The sequence below is a fragment of the Lethenteron reissneri genome, chromosome 24, assembly GCF_015708825.2.
Source record: "Lethenteron reissneri isolate LAM-NWPU_2019-01 chromosome 24, ASM1570882v1, whole genome shotgun sequence".
Classification (NCBI taxonomy): domain Eukaryota; kingdom Metazoa; phylum Chordata; class Hyperoartia; order Petromyzontiformes; family Petromyzontidae; genus Lethenteron; species Lethenteron reissneri.
Genome location: NC_083802.1, coordinates 8,996,745 through 9,016,600, shown reverse-complemented (window position 1 = coordinate 9,016,600; position 19,856 = coordinate 8,996,745). Strand labels below are relative to the sequence as shown.

The following is a 19,856-nucleotide window of genomic DNA, read 5'->3' as shown; positions in this document are numbered from 1 at the left end:
CTGGAGTGGGACCACCGGTGGAGGGGGCCAATGGGTGGTCACATGGTCCAAGAAGAACTCTCGAGAGCCTTCGGGCAAGGGGGCGAGAGAGATCTAGAAGGTGGGCGGGGCGAGAGGCGGAGCTATCCCCAGCCCGGCCCGACATAAGGAGGGGCTCGGGGTTCTTACTGCTGGAGAGGCAGGAGATCCACGTCAAGCTTGAAGAAGCCTCCAGCCACGCGGTCCGGGACCCAGCTTGTGGTCCGGACCAGGATAGCGGAACCGTGTCTAGTTCCGCCGTAGCGTGGTTAGTTGGGTGGTCACCACCGGAGAGAGTGTTGTGCTAAATAGCCTGGAGTATGTGGTGTTAATAGCCTGGAGTATGTTGTGTTTAATAGCCTGGAGTATGTTGTGTTAATAGCCTGGAGTATGTTGTGTTTAATAGCCTGGAGTAGGTGGTGCTAAGAGTTGAATAAAACGTGTTGCTCCCAAGACCAACGTCTGTGACTCAGGTGGATTCACTACATAATTAAATTGCTCCTGACCGTAAATGTCATTCACCTAATCGAATTTTGATCGAAATCGTTGTTGGGGACATTTACTTGATACAGCTATTGTGCTGTGACGGTTCCACCTGAAGACGGAAGCTTGTGTTGCCTCCGAAACGTCGTGATTTTTATTTTATTTTATTAATTTAAATTTTTTACCTACGTGACTTTACCGAAAAAGCCTAAGAATATGACATTGGCGAGGTTGGCGTTGCCGTCGCGGACAGACCGAGACGGACGTCCCCTCGGTCCACGGCTACCGGACCTGCATCGCTTGAGGAGCGCCGATCTCCGAGATGAGGGTTCAGGCTTCTTCCTTACCCCACCGTGCGCCGTTGGGTGTCACGTCTCACTCTTCGCTGCACACTCCTACCGGGAGGGGGGAGCTTCTTTCAAGAGCTCAAATTTTCTAAACTTCAGACAAGACGGCGAACAGCACGCAGCCCTAATCCGAGAGCCCGTCGGCGAGAGCAACGCAGCAGAACGGCGACAACCGACGCAGTAGCTGAAGGTGTCTGGGGGGGGGGAGGGTGGAAACCTCATAACCCCACGAGAAGATACATTATTCGGTAATTACTTTGTCGGCAGTGGTGGTGCACAAGCACAAATAACAACGCAACAAAAAAACTCAACGCATTTGTCAATAACAACGTGGCCTTTAGAAAGTAAAAGTATATCATTGGTGACTTTTCATGCAATGGGCCTTCTTCTGGGCTCTCTGTGCTGTGAAGAAGGGCCTTTGCTTGAAACGTCACCTATTATATCCTCTTTCTTTTTAAGTCATGGTAATTGATGGGTGTTGAGTTTTTTTATTTGTACATTTAGATAAATGTAGTTTCATCTCCCTACAGAAGGTCATGAAATTAATTCAATAAAAAATAAATTTTATTTGCCTAATAAAGAGAAGGCCACTTTCTGGACAATGAGATTCCGTGGATTATTATTTCCAAGGCACCCCTCCATTTTAACCTGGAATTATTCAATCGTCTTACTTCACAACGCATCACCATCTTTAAAGGCGCTCTATCAATTATAATTCACTTCCCCGGATCCTGAGACAAGATTCTTTCACATTACATATTCAATGTTTACAAGATATGCACGCTCACACTGCTAGCTGCCAGCAAAAAAAAACACTTAAAAACAAAATCAATGGTCCAGTGTAAGGGTCATCGGAGCCTTGTTCAACGACCGCTAACCCGGGCCCGGCTCCAACTCCTCCGGTAGACCTGTTGTGTGGGCCACATCGTGATAGACCTGCTGAGGAGAGTACACGTGGGTGGAGGGGGCGGGGGGCAAAGTACACGTGGGTGGGGGGGGGGGGGGGAAGTACACGTGGGTGGGGGGGGGGGAGTACACGTGGATGGGGGGGCCAAAGTACACGTGGGTGGGGGGGGGGAAGTACACGTGGGTGGGGGGGGGGCAAAGTACACGTGGGTGGGGAGGGGGGGGAAGTACACGTGGGTGGAGGGGGGGGGAAGTACACGTGGGTGGGGGCGGAAGTACATGGGTGGGGGGGGGGCCAAAGGGACATGTTGAAGTGAAGGTTCCACCCCAGCACCCCACTATAAACAACAACTATTTTACACACCACGTAAAGCCAGCCGAGCTTCCAGCCCTTGTCCAGAGGCGACCTGGCCACGCGTGATAGTTCATCTAAGTGACTTGTATGTGCGAATTTATAGTTGCAGCCAAACGATCTAAAAGCATTTCTGTAGCGTTGCGAGACTGGCTTGGACTCGGGATTATCTGTCTAAGGCACGACCACTCGAATACTCGGCATGCCCATCCATAAGTCGTTTAATTATTAATCCGTATATTCCTATAATCCTGTGAAGGCAAAATGTGTCAAATGAGGACAAAGTGAGGCGAGATCTAAGTGTCGTGCCAAAATAATTTCCGGAATAGCATCGCGGATTGAAACTAAACACTGCCATCACACTATTGACACATCCGTCAAGTGGAACACGACCCGCACTTGAAAGGATCCCAGAAGTAGTTCCATGAGTTCCACTTCCAAGGGTTGATCTCTAACACGGGTGGGTTGCACTCCCTTATGGAAGCTGCGAACGGATTCTCCGTCTCATGAAATGGCACCGATAGCACCATCGGGATAGAGTGGGACAAGAACTGTTGATGGGGTATACGAGGGGGGGGGGGGGTGAGGAGCTCACTGGGGCATGTAACCGGGGTCCTTGACCGACTGCGGCAGGTAGCTCATCACCATGCCGGGCTCAGTGGGACTCTCTGCCGTGTCCGGGTCGAGCAGCAAAACTTTTTCCATATCCACAAACAGCTCCACGTGCCTCGTGTCTCGACGACCTCCACCGCCACCGCCGCCGCCGCCAAAAACATTGTCACCATCATTGCCATTACCAGAAACACCAACTCCACCGTTACCAACACAACCATCACCGCCGCCACTAAAAATGCCCCTTCTACCATAACCGGCCCCAACATCGATAATGCCACCACCACCGCCGCCAAATTCGTTTTCTCGTTGCTGGCTGCCACCGGGCCTCGGTTGCTCACGTGCAGCCGGCCATTGCCCGTCACCCGCCATGAGGTTTTCGTAAGAGGGAGCGACGGTGTTGATGTAGCGCCGCACTGACTGCGGCGGTGGCGGTAGCGGCAGTATCGGTGCCGCCGGTGCTGGAGATGTCGATTTGGTGCCGTGGTCAACGAGGGATATGGACGAGTACGGTTCATCGTCGCCACCGCCACTGCCCCTGCCTCTGCCGCCGCCGCCGCTGCTACCGCCGTTGCTGTTGCCGTGAGGTGTGGGGAGGGAGGTCTGCTCAGGGGGACACTTGTCTCTGGGCTCCTCGAAGTTGAGAGGAAACTCCTCTTCCGTCTGAATGACGTTTGGTTCGGCATCACAGATCCAGGAATTCTGGCTCACAGGGCTGATGGGCTCTGAACTCGTCTGCTGACGGGGGAGGAATGGGGGAGGAATGGGGGCGTCATAGTCAAGATAATTTGCACAAATTTCAGACGAACATTTTGGCCATTTTCAAGACAATTTCCTGCTCAAATTATCATTTATTCTGTGCTCATCTATTGTTATGTATATACTGTACATGGTTAGCTGTGAGGTCACTTGCCATGACATCAAAACGTGTTTAGAAAATTTCCCTAAACTTGTTCAGAACAAAAATGTGTTAAACAGATCTAAGTCGGAGAAAACTGTGGTGTCTGTGAAGAAACAGATTTGCATGATTCACATAACAGGTGACTAATGAACTTGTTATGCATATATTTTATTATTATGCTTATAACTTGGACAGATTTAGCTATGAAGAACAAGCCAATATGTTTCACACGTCATTGGCTGTGAAACAAAACTTTCTTTTAGAAACAGGTAATCCATTAGTTTGATTACCCAAGTAACACTTAAGTCCATCGACCATTGGGCCTTCTGAACCAAAGGTTTACAGTAACATTAGTTCAAAGTAGCGACCTTGCGATAACTTTTTGTTGTTGTTTGTGCTTTTTCTTTTGGTTCCATTTCTTAATTCGTTTATTCGTTTGAGATTTTGCTTGGTAGTAGAGTTTTCATTCGCTTGATAGTGGCTGTATATAGGATATGGTCCTTATATATAATTACTGTACAGCGTTATGGAATGCTATTAGCATGAATGATGCTACATAAAATTAAGTATTATGAACCTCTGAGTTTTTTTATGAACTTCCTGAGTCATAGTTCAGCCACAATCTTGCTTTTATTGGTGGTTTAATCAGGGCCGAGAAGGCGAATAAAAGCCTACGCCAATTTCCTAAAGTCACACCCAGGAGGAATTGTCGTGGGGCCAGATGAACGGGCCCAGGGACGTGGGCCTCGTGCCCAACGTCCCGAGTGGCCCCTCGCGCTCTCTTCGCTCCGGCGTAAACGAGAGCACACCACGCGGATTCCTCACGAGTGACGCTGTGCGGAAGAGAGATCTTGGGTACCTTGTTGAAGACCAGGCCTTTGAGGGCCTTGCTTTCTTTGGGCGACGCGACATTAGGCCAGCATATCTCCTTGAACCTGACACGAGGAGAGTTAAGGGGCCATGTGTTAGGGCGAGCTGTGAGAGATAGATCTAGACCTGGATCTTGTGTGAGTGTGAGAGTATGAGACTGGATAGGAAATGTACTGTATTTTAAGTTTACCGTTAAGAATAAACGTTAGTGTTAGGGTTTGTATTAGGAGCAAGGTTATCGTTGGGGCTGAGCATTAGCATCCAGCTTTTCCTTCCACATTTACAAACATGTGTTTAGAGTACTTGCCTGCTATACATTTCCACATGATAATCCATTTAATTGGGCTATCATTTGTGGCCAGGTCGCTTCTGAAAAACAGCAATATAGCTCAGTGTGTCTTACCTGGTAAAATAACAAATAGTTTTAGTTTAGCTTAACACGTAGGCTTTTGCCTAAAAACTTCTACTATTATTACTATCCATAGGAGGTTTTTGACTGTCTCCTGATGATGCCGGTTGTAATTAACCGGCAAAACGTCGTTCTCGAATTGTAACTGTTGTGGATTTCCTCTCCAACACACCGGTGTAGCATGTTTTGTTTACGGGACGAACCTTACTAATTGGCTGTGTCAGGTGGTGGCGGGTTCAACGACACTTTTATATTTACGTGATCTCACCCAAAAACCTCTGTTGTGGAGTCTTAGTTTAGTCTAACTCGGGTCAGGGCAAGGGTCATGGCTAGGGTGAGGCCTGGTGTCCGAGTGAGGTCATGACGAGGTTGAGTGTTAGGGCTAAGGTGAGTGTTATAGGGTCGGGGTGAGTGTTATAGGGTCAGGGTGAGTGTTATAGGTTCAGGGTAAGTGTTATAGGGTCAGGGTGAGTGTTATAGATTCAGGGTGAATGTTATAGGGTCAGGGTGAGTGTTATAGGTTCAGGGTAAGTGTTATAGGGTCAGGGTGAGTGTTATAGATTCACGGTGAATGTTATAGGGTGAGTGTTATAGGGTCAGGGTGAGTGTTATAGGGTCAGGGTGAGTGTTATAGAGTCAGGGTTAGTGTTATAGGGTCAGGGTGAGTGTCATGGCTAGGGTGAGTGTTATAGGGTCAGGGTGAGTGTTATAGGGTCAGGGTGAGTGTTATAGGGTCAGGGTGAGTGCTATAGGATCAGGGTGAGTGTTATAGGGTCAGGGTGAGTGTTATAGGGTCAGGGTGAGTTCTATAGGTTCAGGGTGAGTGCTATAGGGTCAGGGTGAGTGCTATAGGGTCAGGGTGAGTGCTATAGGTTCAGGGTGAGTGTTATAGGGTCGGGGTGAGTGCTATAGGGTCAGGGTGAGTGTTATAGGGTCAGGGTGAGTGTTATAGGGTCAGGGTGAGTGCTATAGGGTCAGGGTGAGTGTTATAGGGTCAGGGTGAGTGTTATAGGGTCAGGGTGAGTGCTATAGGTTCGGGGTGAGTGCTATAGGGTCAGGGTGAGTGCTATAAGGTCAGGGTGAGTGCTATAGGTTCAGGGTGAGTGTTATAGGGTCGGGGTGAGTGCTATAGGTTCAGGGTGAGTGCTATAGGTTCGGGGTGAGTGCTATAGGTTCAGGGTGAGTGCTATAGGTTCGGGGTGAGGGCCGTGGTAGTTGGGGTCGCACCTGCCCTGCACTTTGCTCCACACCAGCATGATGACCACGAGGAAGAAGAGGCCCAGGAGACTTGCCGACACCACGATGGCCTCCAGCTCCCCCACGTCTGCGCAAGTCGGGAATCATCACAGCGTGGAGTCAACACGGGATCATCACAGCGTGGAGTCAACACTTGGGGGACGCTGGCGGTGTGTGCGTGTACGCGAGTCTCAACGTACGCCAGAGTGCTGGACCTATACCCGGTGTAAGTATGTGTGTGTGTACGTATGTGTGCGTATGGCATTCATAGGTGCTAGCTAACAACACTTTCCCCAAAAGTCTATACGGGGGTTCTTTGCCTTTATGTATGTGTATGTGATTGTGTTGAAGGTGTACTGCGTGTATGTGTGCGTGTACTTGTATGCGTGTGTGATTGCGAGTCTCACCGTATGCGAGTGTGCTGAAGGTGTACTGCGTGTATGTGTGCGTGTACTTGTATATACGTGTATATATGCGAGTCTCACCGTATGCGAGTGTGCTGGAGGTGTACTGCGTGTATGTGTGCGTGTACTTGTATACGTGTGTATATGCGAGTCTCACCGTATGCGAGTGTGCTGGAGGTGTACTGCGTGTATGTGTGCGTGTACTTGTATGCGTGTGTATATGCGAGTCTCACCGTATGCGAGTGTGCTGGAGGTATACTGCGTGTATGTGTGCGTGTACTTGTATGCGTGTGTATATGCGAGTCTCACCGTATGCGAGTGTGCTGAAGGTGTACTGCGTGTATGTGTGCGTGTACTTGTATACGAGTGTATATGCGAGTCTCACCGTATGCGAGTGTGCTGAAGGTGCACTGCGTGTATGTGTGCGTGTACTTGTATACGTGTGTATATGCGAGTCTCACCGTATGCGAGTGTGCTGGAGGTGTACTGCGTGTATGTGTGCGTGTACTTGTATGCGTGTGTATATGCGAGTCTCACCGTATGCGAGTGTGCTGGAGGTATACTGCGTGTATGTGTGCGTGTACTTGTATGCGTGTGTATATGCGAGTCTCACCGTATGCGAGTGTGCTGAAGGTGTACTGCGTGTATGTGTGCGTGTACTTGTATACGAGTGTATATGCGAGTCTCACCATATGCGAGTGTGCTGAAGGTGCACTGCGTGTATGTGTGCGTGTACTTGTATACGTGTGTATATGCGAGTCTCACCGTATGCGAGTGTGCTGGAGGTGTACTGCGTGTATGTGTGCGTGTATTTGTATACGTGTGTGATTGCGAGTCTCACCGTATGTGAGTGTGCTGAAGGTGTACTCCGTGCTGCGTGGCCCGCGCCCAGCGGCGTTGCGTGCACACACGCTCACCGTGTACATGGAACTCGGTGTGAGATCCAGCAGCAGCACCTCGCTCTCGTTCCAACTCACAAACAGCGCTGAGCACACACACACACACACAAACAAAGATCCCCCATATAGCCTTAATAAACTGCTGGGGCAAGTGCTCTTAGCGAGGCACCTATGAAGGCGGGCAAGACACACAAAGTGGTGGGCCACCAGCACCACGCCTCGCCGCATTTGTTTTCCCAGTGGCAATGTTTACACACAGCACCAAGTAGTCATTTGAGGCTGAGTCAACCTGGGGAAGGCCCAGAACCGGTTCAGGTAATCGTCACTGGTGGTGGCCGTGAGTGGGCATCAAGTTAAGGCTGGTGTGTCAAGGGTTTAGGGTTAGGGTTGGGGTTGAGGCTGGTGTTGAGGGATTGGGGTTAGCGTTGAGGGTTAGGGGTCCCAGTTGAGGTTTGAGTATTGAGGATTAGAGGTCAGAGTTGAAGCTGATGTGTTGAGGGTTACGGGTCAGAGTTGAAGCTGATATGTTGAGGGTTAGGGGTCAGAGTTGAAGCTGATGTGTTGAGGGTTACAGGTCAGAGTTGAAGCTGATATGTTGAGGGTTACAGGTCAGAGTTGAAGCTGATATGTTGAGGGTTACAGGTCAGAGTTGAAGCTGATATGTTGAGAGTTACGGGTCAGAGTTGAGGCTGATGTGTTGAGGGTTAGAGGTCAGAGTTGAAGCTGATATGTTGAGGGTTACAGGTCAGAGTTGAAGCTGATATGTTGAGGGTTAGAGGTCAGAGTTGAAGCTGATATGTTGAGGGTTAGGGGTCAGAGTTGAGGCTGATATGTTGAGGGTTAGGGGTCAGAGTTGAGGCTGATGTGTGAAGCTGCCTGGGTCGTACTCCTAAGCTTGTTGCTGACGCTATTGACGTTGATGCTGTAGTCGAGAAGAATCCCTCGCTGGTCCGCAAGCTGAAGTGGATTCCACGACACCATGGCTGAGGTCTTCCTTTGTCGCACGTGTATCCCACTCGGGCCAGCAGACGGGGCTGACACAGGCACGACACAGCATTAGCACAGCACTGACACAGCCCTGAATCAGCATTAACACAGCACTGACTTAGCGGAGCGGTAGTGTAGCGGTTAGCGCACTGCACTACGAACCTGGTGACCCGGGTTCCATTTCCACTCACGGCGAACACCAGTGACGATTATCTGAACCGGTCCTGGGCCTCTCCTAGGTCGACTCAGCCTCAAATGAGTACCTGGTGCGATGTGTAAACATCGCCGCTCGGGAGACAAAGGCGGTCGGGCGTGGTGCTGGCCACCCACCCCCTCGTGTACCGTGCCGGCCTTCATAGGTGCTCGCTAACAGCACTTGCCCCTACAGTCTGTTAAGGCTATACGGGGGATCTTTGTCTTTATCTTTGCCTTGTCAGTGTGTGTGTGTGTCAGTGTGTGTGTGCACGGTGTGGGTGTGTGTCAGGTGTGTGTGTGTACGGTGTGTGTGTGTGTCAGTGTGTGTACGGTTCTGTGCACTGCACATGCACACCGTCCAGGGCTCACCCTCCTCGGCCGAGTAGGCCCGCTTGTACACGGCCGCCCCCACCGAGGCATCCGCCATGATGGGAAAAAGGGAAACGGCATAGCACCGGCCACGCACCACCGAGTCTGGCACGGGACACACGGGACGCGGGACACACGGACATGTTAGACATGAGCGACACACGGCACACGAGATACACGGCACGCGAGACACACGTGTGCTGCAGGTGGACCTCCCCACGACAAAAGCCCGGCTACGAGCCGGCACTGCTTGTCGTGTACAACAATGCAGCGCCACGTTTCAGCCGGAGCCCCCCCCCCCCTTACCTGCTTTGCCTGGCCCAAACGCCCAGCCCATGCAAAAGAACCACCCACCGCGTGCGCCCGCTCCAACCTCTCTGTCTGTCAGTGTTGCGTGTGCGATTTTAATAGGCGCTCACCGATTGGTGCGGAGCGGGCCTCGGCTGGCAGCCTCCACCAGCGCGGCTCCGAGCAGGCCTCCTCCTCCTCGCACCGGCGGCAAACCTGCAGCGCCCAGCCCGAGGGCTTCAGAGGCGGCGGCGGCAACCACCGCCACTTGGCGTCGAGCCGTGTGTCCCCTCCGCTCCGCACGTCTAGGGTCAGCGATTCCCTGAGGGGTCCTGATGAGCAGATGGGGGGGGGAAGGGGGAAGGGGGGGGGCGAGGGGGGGTGAGGGGGGGGAAGGGGGGGGGCAAGGGTTCCACATGGGGACAGGGTCCAACGCTGCGTTTCCACGACCGTTGGAAGCCGGAGCTGAGCCAGCGTTGGGGCTGTTCTAGGAATGGCCCAGCACCGCTCCTTTTTTGTCTCCTACCACTGCAACCTCTCTCTCCCTCCCTCCCTGGGCCGTGTTCTCTTCATGTTCACATTAAAAGTATTTAAATAATGAAGATGTATTTTAACCAACACCACAACCATTGCCGTAATCACTGCCACCACCACCAATACAAACATCACCACCACAACCTGAAACCCACCGTCACCATTACCGTCAACACCACGACAACCTCCTTCATCCTCATAACCACCACTACAATCATGATGAGGGTCATGGGCTCATACGGCCGATGAAGAGTTCTGAGTAATTGGGCCATTCGATTACTTCATCTGAGAGTTTGTGAATTTCAGATACACCCACCCACAAAATCACTCACCGACCACCTTCAAATGTATATTTGTGGCAGTGTCCAAGTAACGTGGTCCCTGGTGTGGAGCAAGTAGCCACAGCTGCGCACAGGAGAGCGAGTCTCTGATTCTCCACTAGAGCATCAGGTGGACACTGCGTCTCGCGTGCTTCGTGCCCATCCGGTTAAGCGCTGCCCATTGTTTCCATGGAGGATAGAAGCTGTGGTGGGGTCACCGATTTCAGTCTGTGTTGGTGGACTCACCCATTAACGATGTGTAACCATAACAGACTGTTGGGGCAAGTGCTTTTAGCGAGCGCCTATTAAGGCCGGCACGGCACGCGAGAGGGTGGGTGGCCAGCACCACGCCCCGGCTGCCTTTGTCTCTCCAGTCGCGATGTTTACTACACAGCGCACCAGGTACTCATTTGAGGCTGAGTCAACATAGAAGAGGCCCAGGACCGATTCAGAAAGTCCTCACTAGTGTTGCTCGTTTCGTCGCAGCAGCATGCTAACCGCTACACTACCATCGTCGCAACCACCACCACCACCACCGCCGCCACCACCGCCACCACCGCCACCACCGCCGCCGCCGCCACCGCCGCCACCGCCGCCACCGCCACCACCACCACACCACCACACCACCAACACCACCGCCACCACCACCACCGCCACCACCACCACACACCACCACCACCACCACACCACCACGACACCACCGCCACCACCACACCACCACCACCACCACCGCCACCACCACCAACACCACCACCACCGCCACCACCACCACCACCACCACGACGCTCACGGCCACCTCCCGAGCGCTCACCTCGTTGTGGCTTCCTCGTGGCGATGCGGATGTGTGCGACGGGCGAGGCCCCCGCGCTGTTGCAGACCCAGAGCCAGACGAGTGCGCCCGCCACTGTGACCCTCGACCTCCCCGTGGGCGAGGCGACGACAGGTGCCGATGCCGGGGTGCGCACGGTCAGCGAGCGTCTCGTCGCATCGAGGCGCCGCAGGGAGCCCGAGCACTCGTGGCCTCGGGGAGGGGAAGAACGGAGATGCACGCGAGCGGTGGGGGGGGGGCGGGGGACATGGGGAATTAGACGATACAGAGACACGCGGGGAGATACGGCCAGACAATGCACATAAAACAACGATCTTCACTACATCAGGGGACCTACTTTGCCAGTACCAATATATGAGACTAGGTTTTCCCCCTTTTATCCTGGCAATAAAACACCAAACTGAAACCTTTTACAAGGAATCATGTCTGCATTAACCACAATACTTGTGGTCAGAATGCCAACAAAACATACTCTGATAGTATATGCAATGTCAAATATATGCATTGTCAATGCATATACTATCAGTGTAGGTTTTTGTTTGCAGGAAGTCACTCCCGGGACGGAGCCAAGTGTGATGGGTTAAAAATGACGAAGATCACCGACAGGTGGACCACCACCACCACCACCACCGCGTGCTTCCCCACAGCGCCTACTGCCGCCGCATTTTATCCGCCCGGCACCCCGCTCATTGTTGTGCGTGTTGCGCCTCTTGCCGGTACGTACGTTCACGTCAAAAATGATCACCAACCCAGCGACTACGCTACTGCTACAGGGGCCCGTGCGCTGGCTGGGCCAGGTGCTGGGACATAAAGGAGGGAGACATTGGGCAGGGGGCAATGTTTCATTCCTTGCACCAGCAAGGCCCAAGGCAACCACGCTTCTGCCGCTGTCACCACCACTACCTCCATCATCTTCACCTCCTTCTCCATGCTCATCTGCTTCTTGGTGCAATTTTCCTGCACCCTCACAGCCTCCTGTGAAACAGACACACGCATTACTCACACACACGTACTCCAAAAACGACGGTCGTCCTTCACCAATAAGAAGTGGCGTTGACATCACCACGGCACTCGCGCTACGCTAGGCGCATGTTGAGGCTGTCTCGTTGAAGTGTCCAAGGCTCGTCGGCAAGAAGTCACAGGACAGACCCAGGCGTTGTGAAATGACCGACTGATATGACTCACAGGCACACGAGCTGTGCTCCCCACTGTGTCAAATAGCTGCGTGTTAGCCGCCCGAGGCTCCGCTCATTGAGATTCCTCCGCCCTCCTGGTGTTATCAGACGGTGACTGTCTCCATCTGCCCATCTTGACATCGCTGGTACCAGTCATCAGCAAGTCCAATCAGCTCCACATCCTCCGTACCACAATATCCCACCTCTTCTCTTGCCCGTGTCCTGGCCAGTTAGCCCTCAATATCCAGCCAAACATGGGATGTAGATCCTGGTGAAATTCCCTAAACATCTGCTGTAGCAGACGGACAGAGGGTATGGCATCTGTGCGGCAAGCTTCTCCTCAGCATGCCTGGCACGGCAATGTTGATCAATCCTTGCCAGCACCTTTTCTGGCACACTGAGGATGAAAATGCCCTGGTAGTTATTGCAATCAGTGCAGTCCCATTTCTTAAAAGGATCTACACCGTGGCATTTCCACCACGACATCATTACAATCCTGCGGGACCCGTCCTGTGGTCCAGACGGTTTAAATCGTCATATAGGGCAGCATGCACACAATCGCCACCCTCCCTAAGCTGTTCGCTTCGAAGGTCATCTCTGCCCACCGCTATGCCTGGTCTCAGGCTCTGGATTGCTTTTCGTATTTCCTCATCAGAGGGATACATATATATATATAGACTTACACACAATTACACACACACTATTATACATAATTACACAACACAGACATACCATTACATACACGCAGACACACAATTACACATATTGATACTTACACACACAATTACACACACGTACATATAATTACACACACAGAATGACATAAACACGCACAATTACAGAGATCCCCCATATAGCACACTGCTGGGGGCACCTATTAAATCTGGCATGGCACACAAGAAGAAATGTGAACACTACCACGCCCGGCCACCTTTGTCTCTCCAGAGCTGACGTTGACACACCGCACCAGCTACATATTTAAGGCCACTTAGGGAAGGCCCAGATATCCGCTACTGCTGTTGGCTGCGAGTGGGAATCGAACTCGGGTTGCCGGGTTTGCAGCACAGTACAATAACCACTGCACTATCGCGCCCCCACAATTGCAGATGCACGCACGCACGCTCTCAGCAGCGCCTCGGCCATCATGAACCTCCTTACAGCGTCCCAGACGCTAAAGTTCTAAACCCCAGGATAGCAGCAGTGCCACCCGGGCGTGTGTGTGTGTCGAGCCGGCCATTACGAGCCGTTAGTTACCGTGCCGCTTCTTGGAGGTGTGGGAGCAGGCGAGGCGGTACTCGAGTATCTCCCCTCGTGCCAGTGACTTGTCCAGTGCCTGGGACAACGACGACGACGACAAGGGCCCAGCGACGTGGAAGACACGGGGGGAGCAGGAGGGCGGAGTGGGGGAGTTACTCGTCAGCCGCTCACACTCTCCGATTCGCACAGTTGGCTACGTATGGTGCGAAGGAAGTTCAACGTACGTACAAGAGACACTTGCTAAGAGCGCCTGGCTGTGTGTGCACGTGCTTGTAGAGCAGGGGGGCGATTAGCAATCGGTTAAGTAAATGTCATCGGTGAAGTCGATTCATCGATTGTAAATCTCGTGAAGTCTATTAATCTATTAGTACTCGGTTAAGTCGATTGATCTATTAGTAGCCAGCTCAGTCGATTGATCGATTAGTAATCGGTTAAGCCAATGCATCGATTCGTAGTCAGTTAAGTCGAATAATCGGTTAGTAAATGGTTACGTCTATTAATCATTTAGTAATTGATTAAGTCGATTAATTGATAATTAATCACTCATGTCAAATAATCGATTACCAATCGGTTAAGTCGATTAATCGACGGGAAGTGGTAATCGACTTCTCTCATTATGGTCCATTACACGGGTCCCATGTCAAATAATCGATTACCAAACGGTTAAGTGGATTAATCGACGGGAAGCGGTAATCGACTTCTCTCCTTGTGGTCCATTACACGGGTCCCTTTATATGCGGCCGTCGCGAAGGAAGGAACCCCCTGACAAGTCAGCACGGCTGATGCCAAAGACATCACCAAAGCACGACCATCGCCCTCCCGTCCAGCGGCACACGTGGGAACTCATTCTGTGAAATCCGATTGGTCGAGCAACCGAACCGCTCGTGTGATCGACGACACAGGTAATCAGATCTCCCAGCGTGACGACGTTCTTTAACGTCATAGGGGTAGAGATATCACCACCCCTACCCCCACCCCGACCTACCCACGGGCACTGCCCCTCCGAGAATCGTCGTGATTTCAAATGGTTAAATTAGTGTCTCTAACACGACCATTATGAACCCTTAAGAGAACGATGCATTTAGGCACCCAGCCCAGGGCATGAACATAGGTCATCTGAGGTCATTGCCTCACTGCCTGGGCTTAGCCAATTTGAATACCCCCCCCCCCGAGACAGAGAGCGAGAGACACCCAACCCCCAGTTCTGGAACCCAAGTGTGGCACATTAGGAATGGATCACTCTTTTAATTATATCCTTGTGCAGCAGCAAGGGAGTAAAGTGTGGTTCTGTGAAGGTCCTGATGTGCTGTGCAGTGCATCAACGCATGTGTGTACAGCAGCATGTGTGTACAGCAGCATGTGTGTACAGCAGCATGTGTGTACAGCAGCATGTGATGACTGAGTTGGGCCTGTAGGTGGCTGGCAGGGTTAATGAATAACCGCACGTGTAAACCAGCCACATGGTTAATGGCGACTCGGAAGGGATGCTGTTCGTGACATGTGCTGTTGCATTTGACAGAGTGACGGTGCTGTTCTTCACAAGATTGCTATTAACCACAATCAATGTGCTTGCCCTCGATTTGGAGCACCTGCCCACGTCCTTCATTTCGAGTGTGCAACACAAGCCTTAAGCAATACCGACCCCAGCGTCTCTGACACGGTGATCCGCACCTCCGATTAGCACGGTTGGCTACGTACAGCGCGAAAGAAGTTCAACGTACGTGTATCATAAATCCCTTAGGAGACAACAGGGGGAACTCCGTACCTTCCAAACCAGAGTCGTCACTTGGTTCCCCATTTTGTCTGGTTCACCAGGGATCCTCCACAGCTCTGGGGCTACAAGAGGTGCTGAGAGACACACGTCAACACACACAAATAGAAAAAGGAAACAAATCGTGCATGCGAATGGATTCTACGGCGCTTTCCAACATGCGTTCGGCGTCACGGAAGCCTGGCTGTCAAGGTAAAATATATTTGCATATTTCCAAATAGTCCTTTAAGCGCAGGTCTGCATCTGCTAGTTTTGAGCAACCCTTCGGTGAACATAGCTACTGTTTAATACGGTAAATCCTGGAAAGCAACAAAACTTCATGCTAAAATTTAATTAATATTGGATCAGCTTTTCAAGAGTTATTGTGACCCCCCTCCACCCCCGCACCCCTTTCACAGAAAGGCAGACAGACAGACCTAATGCATGATCGCCTTCGACCTTATTTGAAAAGCATAAGAAAAACAAAGATCCCTTGAATGTGTCTCTGTGCCCCTGTGTCCTCACCATGCCACTTTTCCTCTGTGGCCTATCGTCCCTGTGTAGTCCCCGTGTGTCAGAGGTCGCAACCGGGTACCCGATATCCGTACCCTACCCGATACCCGGGTACCCGTACCCGATACCCGGGTACCCGTACCCGGCCGGGTATGGGTACCCGTTTGCGACCCTGGTGCGGCCGAGTACGGGTACGGTTAGGCCGTGAGTCACCGTTTTCGACCTCTGCCGTGTGTCCACGCGTGTCCCTGCGTCTCGTACCAGCCTCGGGGGTGGTGAAGTTGAGCTGCTTGCTCCACTCGCTCCACACGGGCGGGGGAGCGGCCCGGCCCCTCGCCTTGCCAGCCACGGCGCCGGACTCGAAGGTGCAGCGCAGGCGAGCCGTGTAGCTCGAGTACGGGCGTAGGGAGAACAGCGAGTGGGTGCGCGAGTTTGTATGGATGTTCGAGTACTGGAGATGGCACGGAAGGTGGGGGGGGGGGGTAAATCCAGGGTCACACGGGTCATGCCGTTGTTGAAGAGTATTTGGTGAGTGCTGGTGAATGTTGGCGAGTGCTCGGTGGGTTTCGCAGAGTCCTGGTGAGTTTTAAAGAGTGTCTGTGAGTTTTTGCTGATTTGCGTGGCAGTTTGCGAGCGCACCTTGGTGGTGGTGCCGTCGGCGTGGCTGGTCACGGACAGCTCGTACTGCAGCGGGAAGTAGTGCTCGTAGTTGGCGTTGGGCGGCGGGCTCCAGCGCAGCGTGACCTCCTCCGCCAGGCCCTCCGTCAGAATGGGCTTCTCCCACACTGGGGTGTCCGTCTTCACTGCTCACGCCACACGCACAGCACACCAGTGTCACCCCACACATACACACACACACGGGCCGCAGCAAACACACTGCCGTTTAACCCACACCAGGGACACAATGGGGTCTATCACCGTACAGACTTGGGTCCCACCACGAAGGCAAAGATCCCACGTATAGTCTTAACAGACTGTTGGGGCAAGTGCTGTTAGCGAGCACCTGTGAAGGCTGCCACGATACAAGAGGGGGTGGATGGCCAGCACCACGCCCAGCTGCCTTGGTCTCCCAAGTTGCAATGTTTACACACCGCACCAGGTGCTGGCCATGAGCGGGAATCAAACCGGTCGCCGGGTTTGTAGCGCAGCGCACTAACCGCTACACGACCTCTCCCACACCACACACACAGGGTCACATGCACATATACATCGAGGATCAAACCCGCACCGGGGTCACACACACAGGGTGATGCAGTTAACAGGAAAAACCTAAAAGCCACACCACCCTCTACTGATGGACAAATACCCACTTGTAAGCCGGTGTTGCATTTTAATGTGTGTGTGCGTGCGTGCGTGTGCGTGTGTGTGCGTGTGTGCGCGTGTGTGCATGCGTGTGTGCATGCGTTGGTACAGTAGGGGGCACAGGTGGTGCATCAGCCAGTCATCTCGGTCATCTCGGTCAGTCGACCCGTGGCAACTGGGTCTGCCCCGTGACCTCCTGCCAGCGGGCGTTCGACACTTCATGTGGCCTCAAGGTGCACATGGCCTGGCACAAGCGTCGTGGTGATGTCACCGCCACTTAGAGGCGAATGGCGGTTGTTGTTGTGCATGCGTGCGCGCGTGTGCATGTGCATGCGTGCCGGTGCACTCAACCTGTTTGCCGACGAGACGTGGTGATCACGGCGGACTCGGCACGCCCAAGTGCATTGTGGGCGATTACACGGAGGTCGTAGTGCCTTCCGAGAAGCAGCTTCTCGCGGGGAAGCGTGCACGACGTCGAGGTAGCAGAAGCTACAGCAGAAGCGGCAGTGTCTTGCAGCGAAACGCAGTCAGTCCAGGGCCTCTCCAGCCTGGAGTGCAAACCACACCCCTCGGCTACACTCACATCCACCACCACCACCACCACCACGACGACCACCATCATCATCATAATCGTTATTATAACCATCATCATCACCACCAGCAGTAGCAGCAGCATGATCTTCAAAAGCATCGCCATTATTCTCACCTCCATCATCATCATCATCGATCACTAATATCATCATCGTCGCCGTCGTCATTATCACCACCGCTATCATTATACCCAACATCGCCATCATCAGCATAAGCAACGGCAGCATCAACAAAAGCATCGTTCTCAGCAGCAGCATCATGATCAGCAGCACTCAGCATTATCATCATCAGGTCACTTTAACGGATATAAGATGTAGTTCTTTGGTATCCGTTGATGCCGGCCGCTCTCTATCATGCAGGGCTGCTCTCGTCCACGGCAGATCCAAATGGATTATCCGTCTCGCGATGTAACGCCGATGGCACCAAATTGTGGTAAAACTAAAGACTTTTGAAAGAAGGAAATTGAAGTGCGCAGGACACATGATGGCAGGCGGTCCAGACAGCCAAAGGAGGGAAACTCACCCAAGAGATTGACCAAAATTAAGAGACGGATCGACGAGATAATCTCAGAACAGAAGCGAGGAATCATGCTTAGCCTGTGAGCGGTGGCCACGGTGTGAAGAGGCCTTCATCCAGCAGTGGCTGGAACATGCGGAGCGTGACGGTGAGGGAGGTACCCGTGCTCGCGTACTGCAGTATGTGGTTCGTGCTCAGGAACGTCGTCCCCCCAGGCTCCCACGTGCAGCTCATGTTCCCGTTCACCTCCGGCCGACTCGCAGTACGGGGCCCGGGGCGCCCATGGGGGTCTGGCCAGCACCGCGGGGACACACGCGCAAGGATACGGGGGTCACGTGAGGACACAAAAACACCAAGGCACGTGAGGACACGGGGATGAACAATTGATATGTACAGGCTAACCTAAAACATCCATCACACTTTGTTAAGTCTTGTGCACATATTACTTTGGTGATCGGTAACTACGGCCCTCAGTGCACTGCTGGACGAGGGCCTCCCTTCACGGTGTAGGTCGCCAGGGGGGTTAACTTCACCATATCTCACCATGCTAGTTAGTGGGTGGGAGAAGCGTAGACGTCGCAAGCATGATGCGTTACAGCGACGAAAATTGATGCAAAATTTGCTGCCGGCATCACCGGTTTTGCAATGCATTGGCAGTCGACCACCCACAAGCAATACAACCTCAAACCTGCTTAGCTTCCGAGGATCTAACGATTCACTGCCGGCGATCTGACCACGGGATGGACTAATTTACACACCTATAGACACAGCGGGGCACAGGTAGATAAACAAAACAAGCCAATCCGCACATGCACCACGGCCACTTTCCACAATCGGTTAACAGAGAGGTGCCCACCAGAGTGAGAGAGAGACAGAGTGGACACAGTTTCACACGAAGGCTTTTGCGACCAATATTATTCCCAATAGAGGCGGTTAGCAAGGTTGTCACGTAAATAAAACATGCTAATTCTGGCCGCCGCCCCAATGAGGCCGGTTTCAATTGACAGCTCAAACGTCGTACTCGAACTGTAAATGCTGCGATGGGTGTACTCTCCGACACGCCAGCGTGGACGCAGCCCTCCCGAGCGCGCGACGATCTGCGAGGCGCTCACATCCGGCGTGCACCCTCGACCCCGTAGAGCGTCTGCAGCCCATGGAAGGGGCAGTCCATGGTGCACGTGAGCACGGTCTTCCCGGGGAACAGGAGCGCGCTCGCCGGCCCCGACGTGTTGACGAGCAGCTCGCTCGCGGTGGCGTTGAGCGTGCGGTGCGCCGCGCCGGGGAGCCGCGTGCCGTTGAGGCTCCAGTGGAGGTGGGACGAGGTGCAGGGCTCGGCGTCCGCGTCCGAGGGCCGTGGCGTGGCGAAGAGGAGCAGGCAGCGCGCGGACAGCGGGAGCCCACGCGCAGCACGATCGGGTCCGGGAAGATGATGCCCGTCAGTGACGCTGCGACAGTACAAGAGAGGGACGAGAGAGAGGGTGTGGGGGGGGGAGAGAGGAGAGGGAGGAGAGTGCAGGAGAGGGGCAGGGAGAGAGGACAGGAGAGAAGGGGAGAGTGTAATCGCGAGAAGGGAGATCGAGAGGGGTGAGATGGAAGAGGAGAGATAGGGGGGTATAGAGAATGATAGAGGGGAGTGTGCGCTGGAGGGAGGTGAGAGCAGGAATGGGAGAGGGGGAGATGAGAGAGGGCAGACATGGAAGAGAGGGGAGATAGGGGGGAGAGAGGGGGGAGAGAGGGGGGAGAGTGGAGGAGAGAGGGGAGGAGAGAGGGGGGAGAGAGGGGAGGAAAGAGGG

At 53.1% G+C, this 19,856-nt stretch overlaps 1 protein-coding gene and 1 pseudogene across 3 annotated transcripts; one reads left to right on the top strand and one right to left on the bottom strand.

Moving 5' to 3' along the window:
- Positions 1 to 1,966: 1,966 nt before the first annotated feature.
- On the bottom strand, positions 1,967 to 17,971 carry LOC133346513 (interleukin-6 receptor subunit beta-like). 3 transcript variants are annotated; one of them, XM_061558150.1, is made up of 14 exons: positions 17,308 to 17,971; positions 16,294 to 16,457; positions 15,916 to 16,105; positions 15,157 to 15,239; positions 13,389 to 13,467; positions 11,863 to 11,934; positions 10,942 to 11,151; positions 9,408 to 9,608; positions 8,989 to 9,093; positions 8,325 to 8,471; positions 7,380 to 7,523; positions 6,126 to 6,222; positions 4,479 to 4,554; positions 1,967 to 3,453 (listed from the first exon to the last, which is right to left on the bottom strand). In XM_061558150.1, the coding sequence occupies exons 1-14, from the start codon at positions 17,678 to 17,680 to the stop codon at positions 2,698 to 2,700; spliced, it is 2,697 nt and encodes an 898-aa protein (XP_061414134.1). In that variant the 5' UTR covers positions 17,681 to 17,971; the 3' UTR covers positions 1,967 to 2,697. The 3 variants fall into 3 exon arrangements, with proteins under 3 accessions (XP_061414134.1, XP_061414135.1, XP_061414133.1); XM_061558151.1 differs by having other exon boundaries at positions 1,967 to 3,456; positions 11,878 to 11,934; XM_061558149.1 differs by having other exon boundaries at positions 1,967 to 3,456; positions 17,308 to 17,970.
- A 1,261-nt stretch (positions 17,972 to 19,232) lies between these two features.
- LOC133346336 (methylglutaconyl-CoA hydratase, mitochondrial-like) overlaps positions 19,233 to 19,856 on the top strand; it is a 6,939-nt pseudogene continuing 6,315 nt past the window's right edge.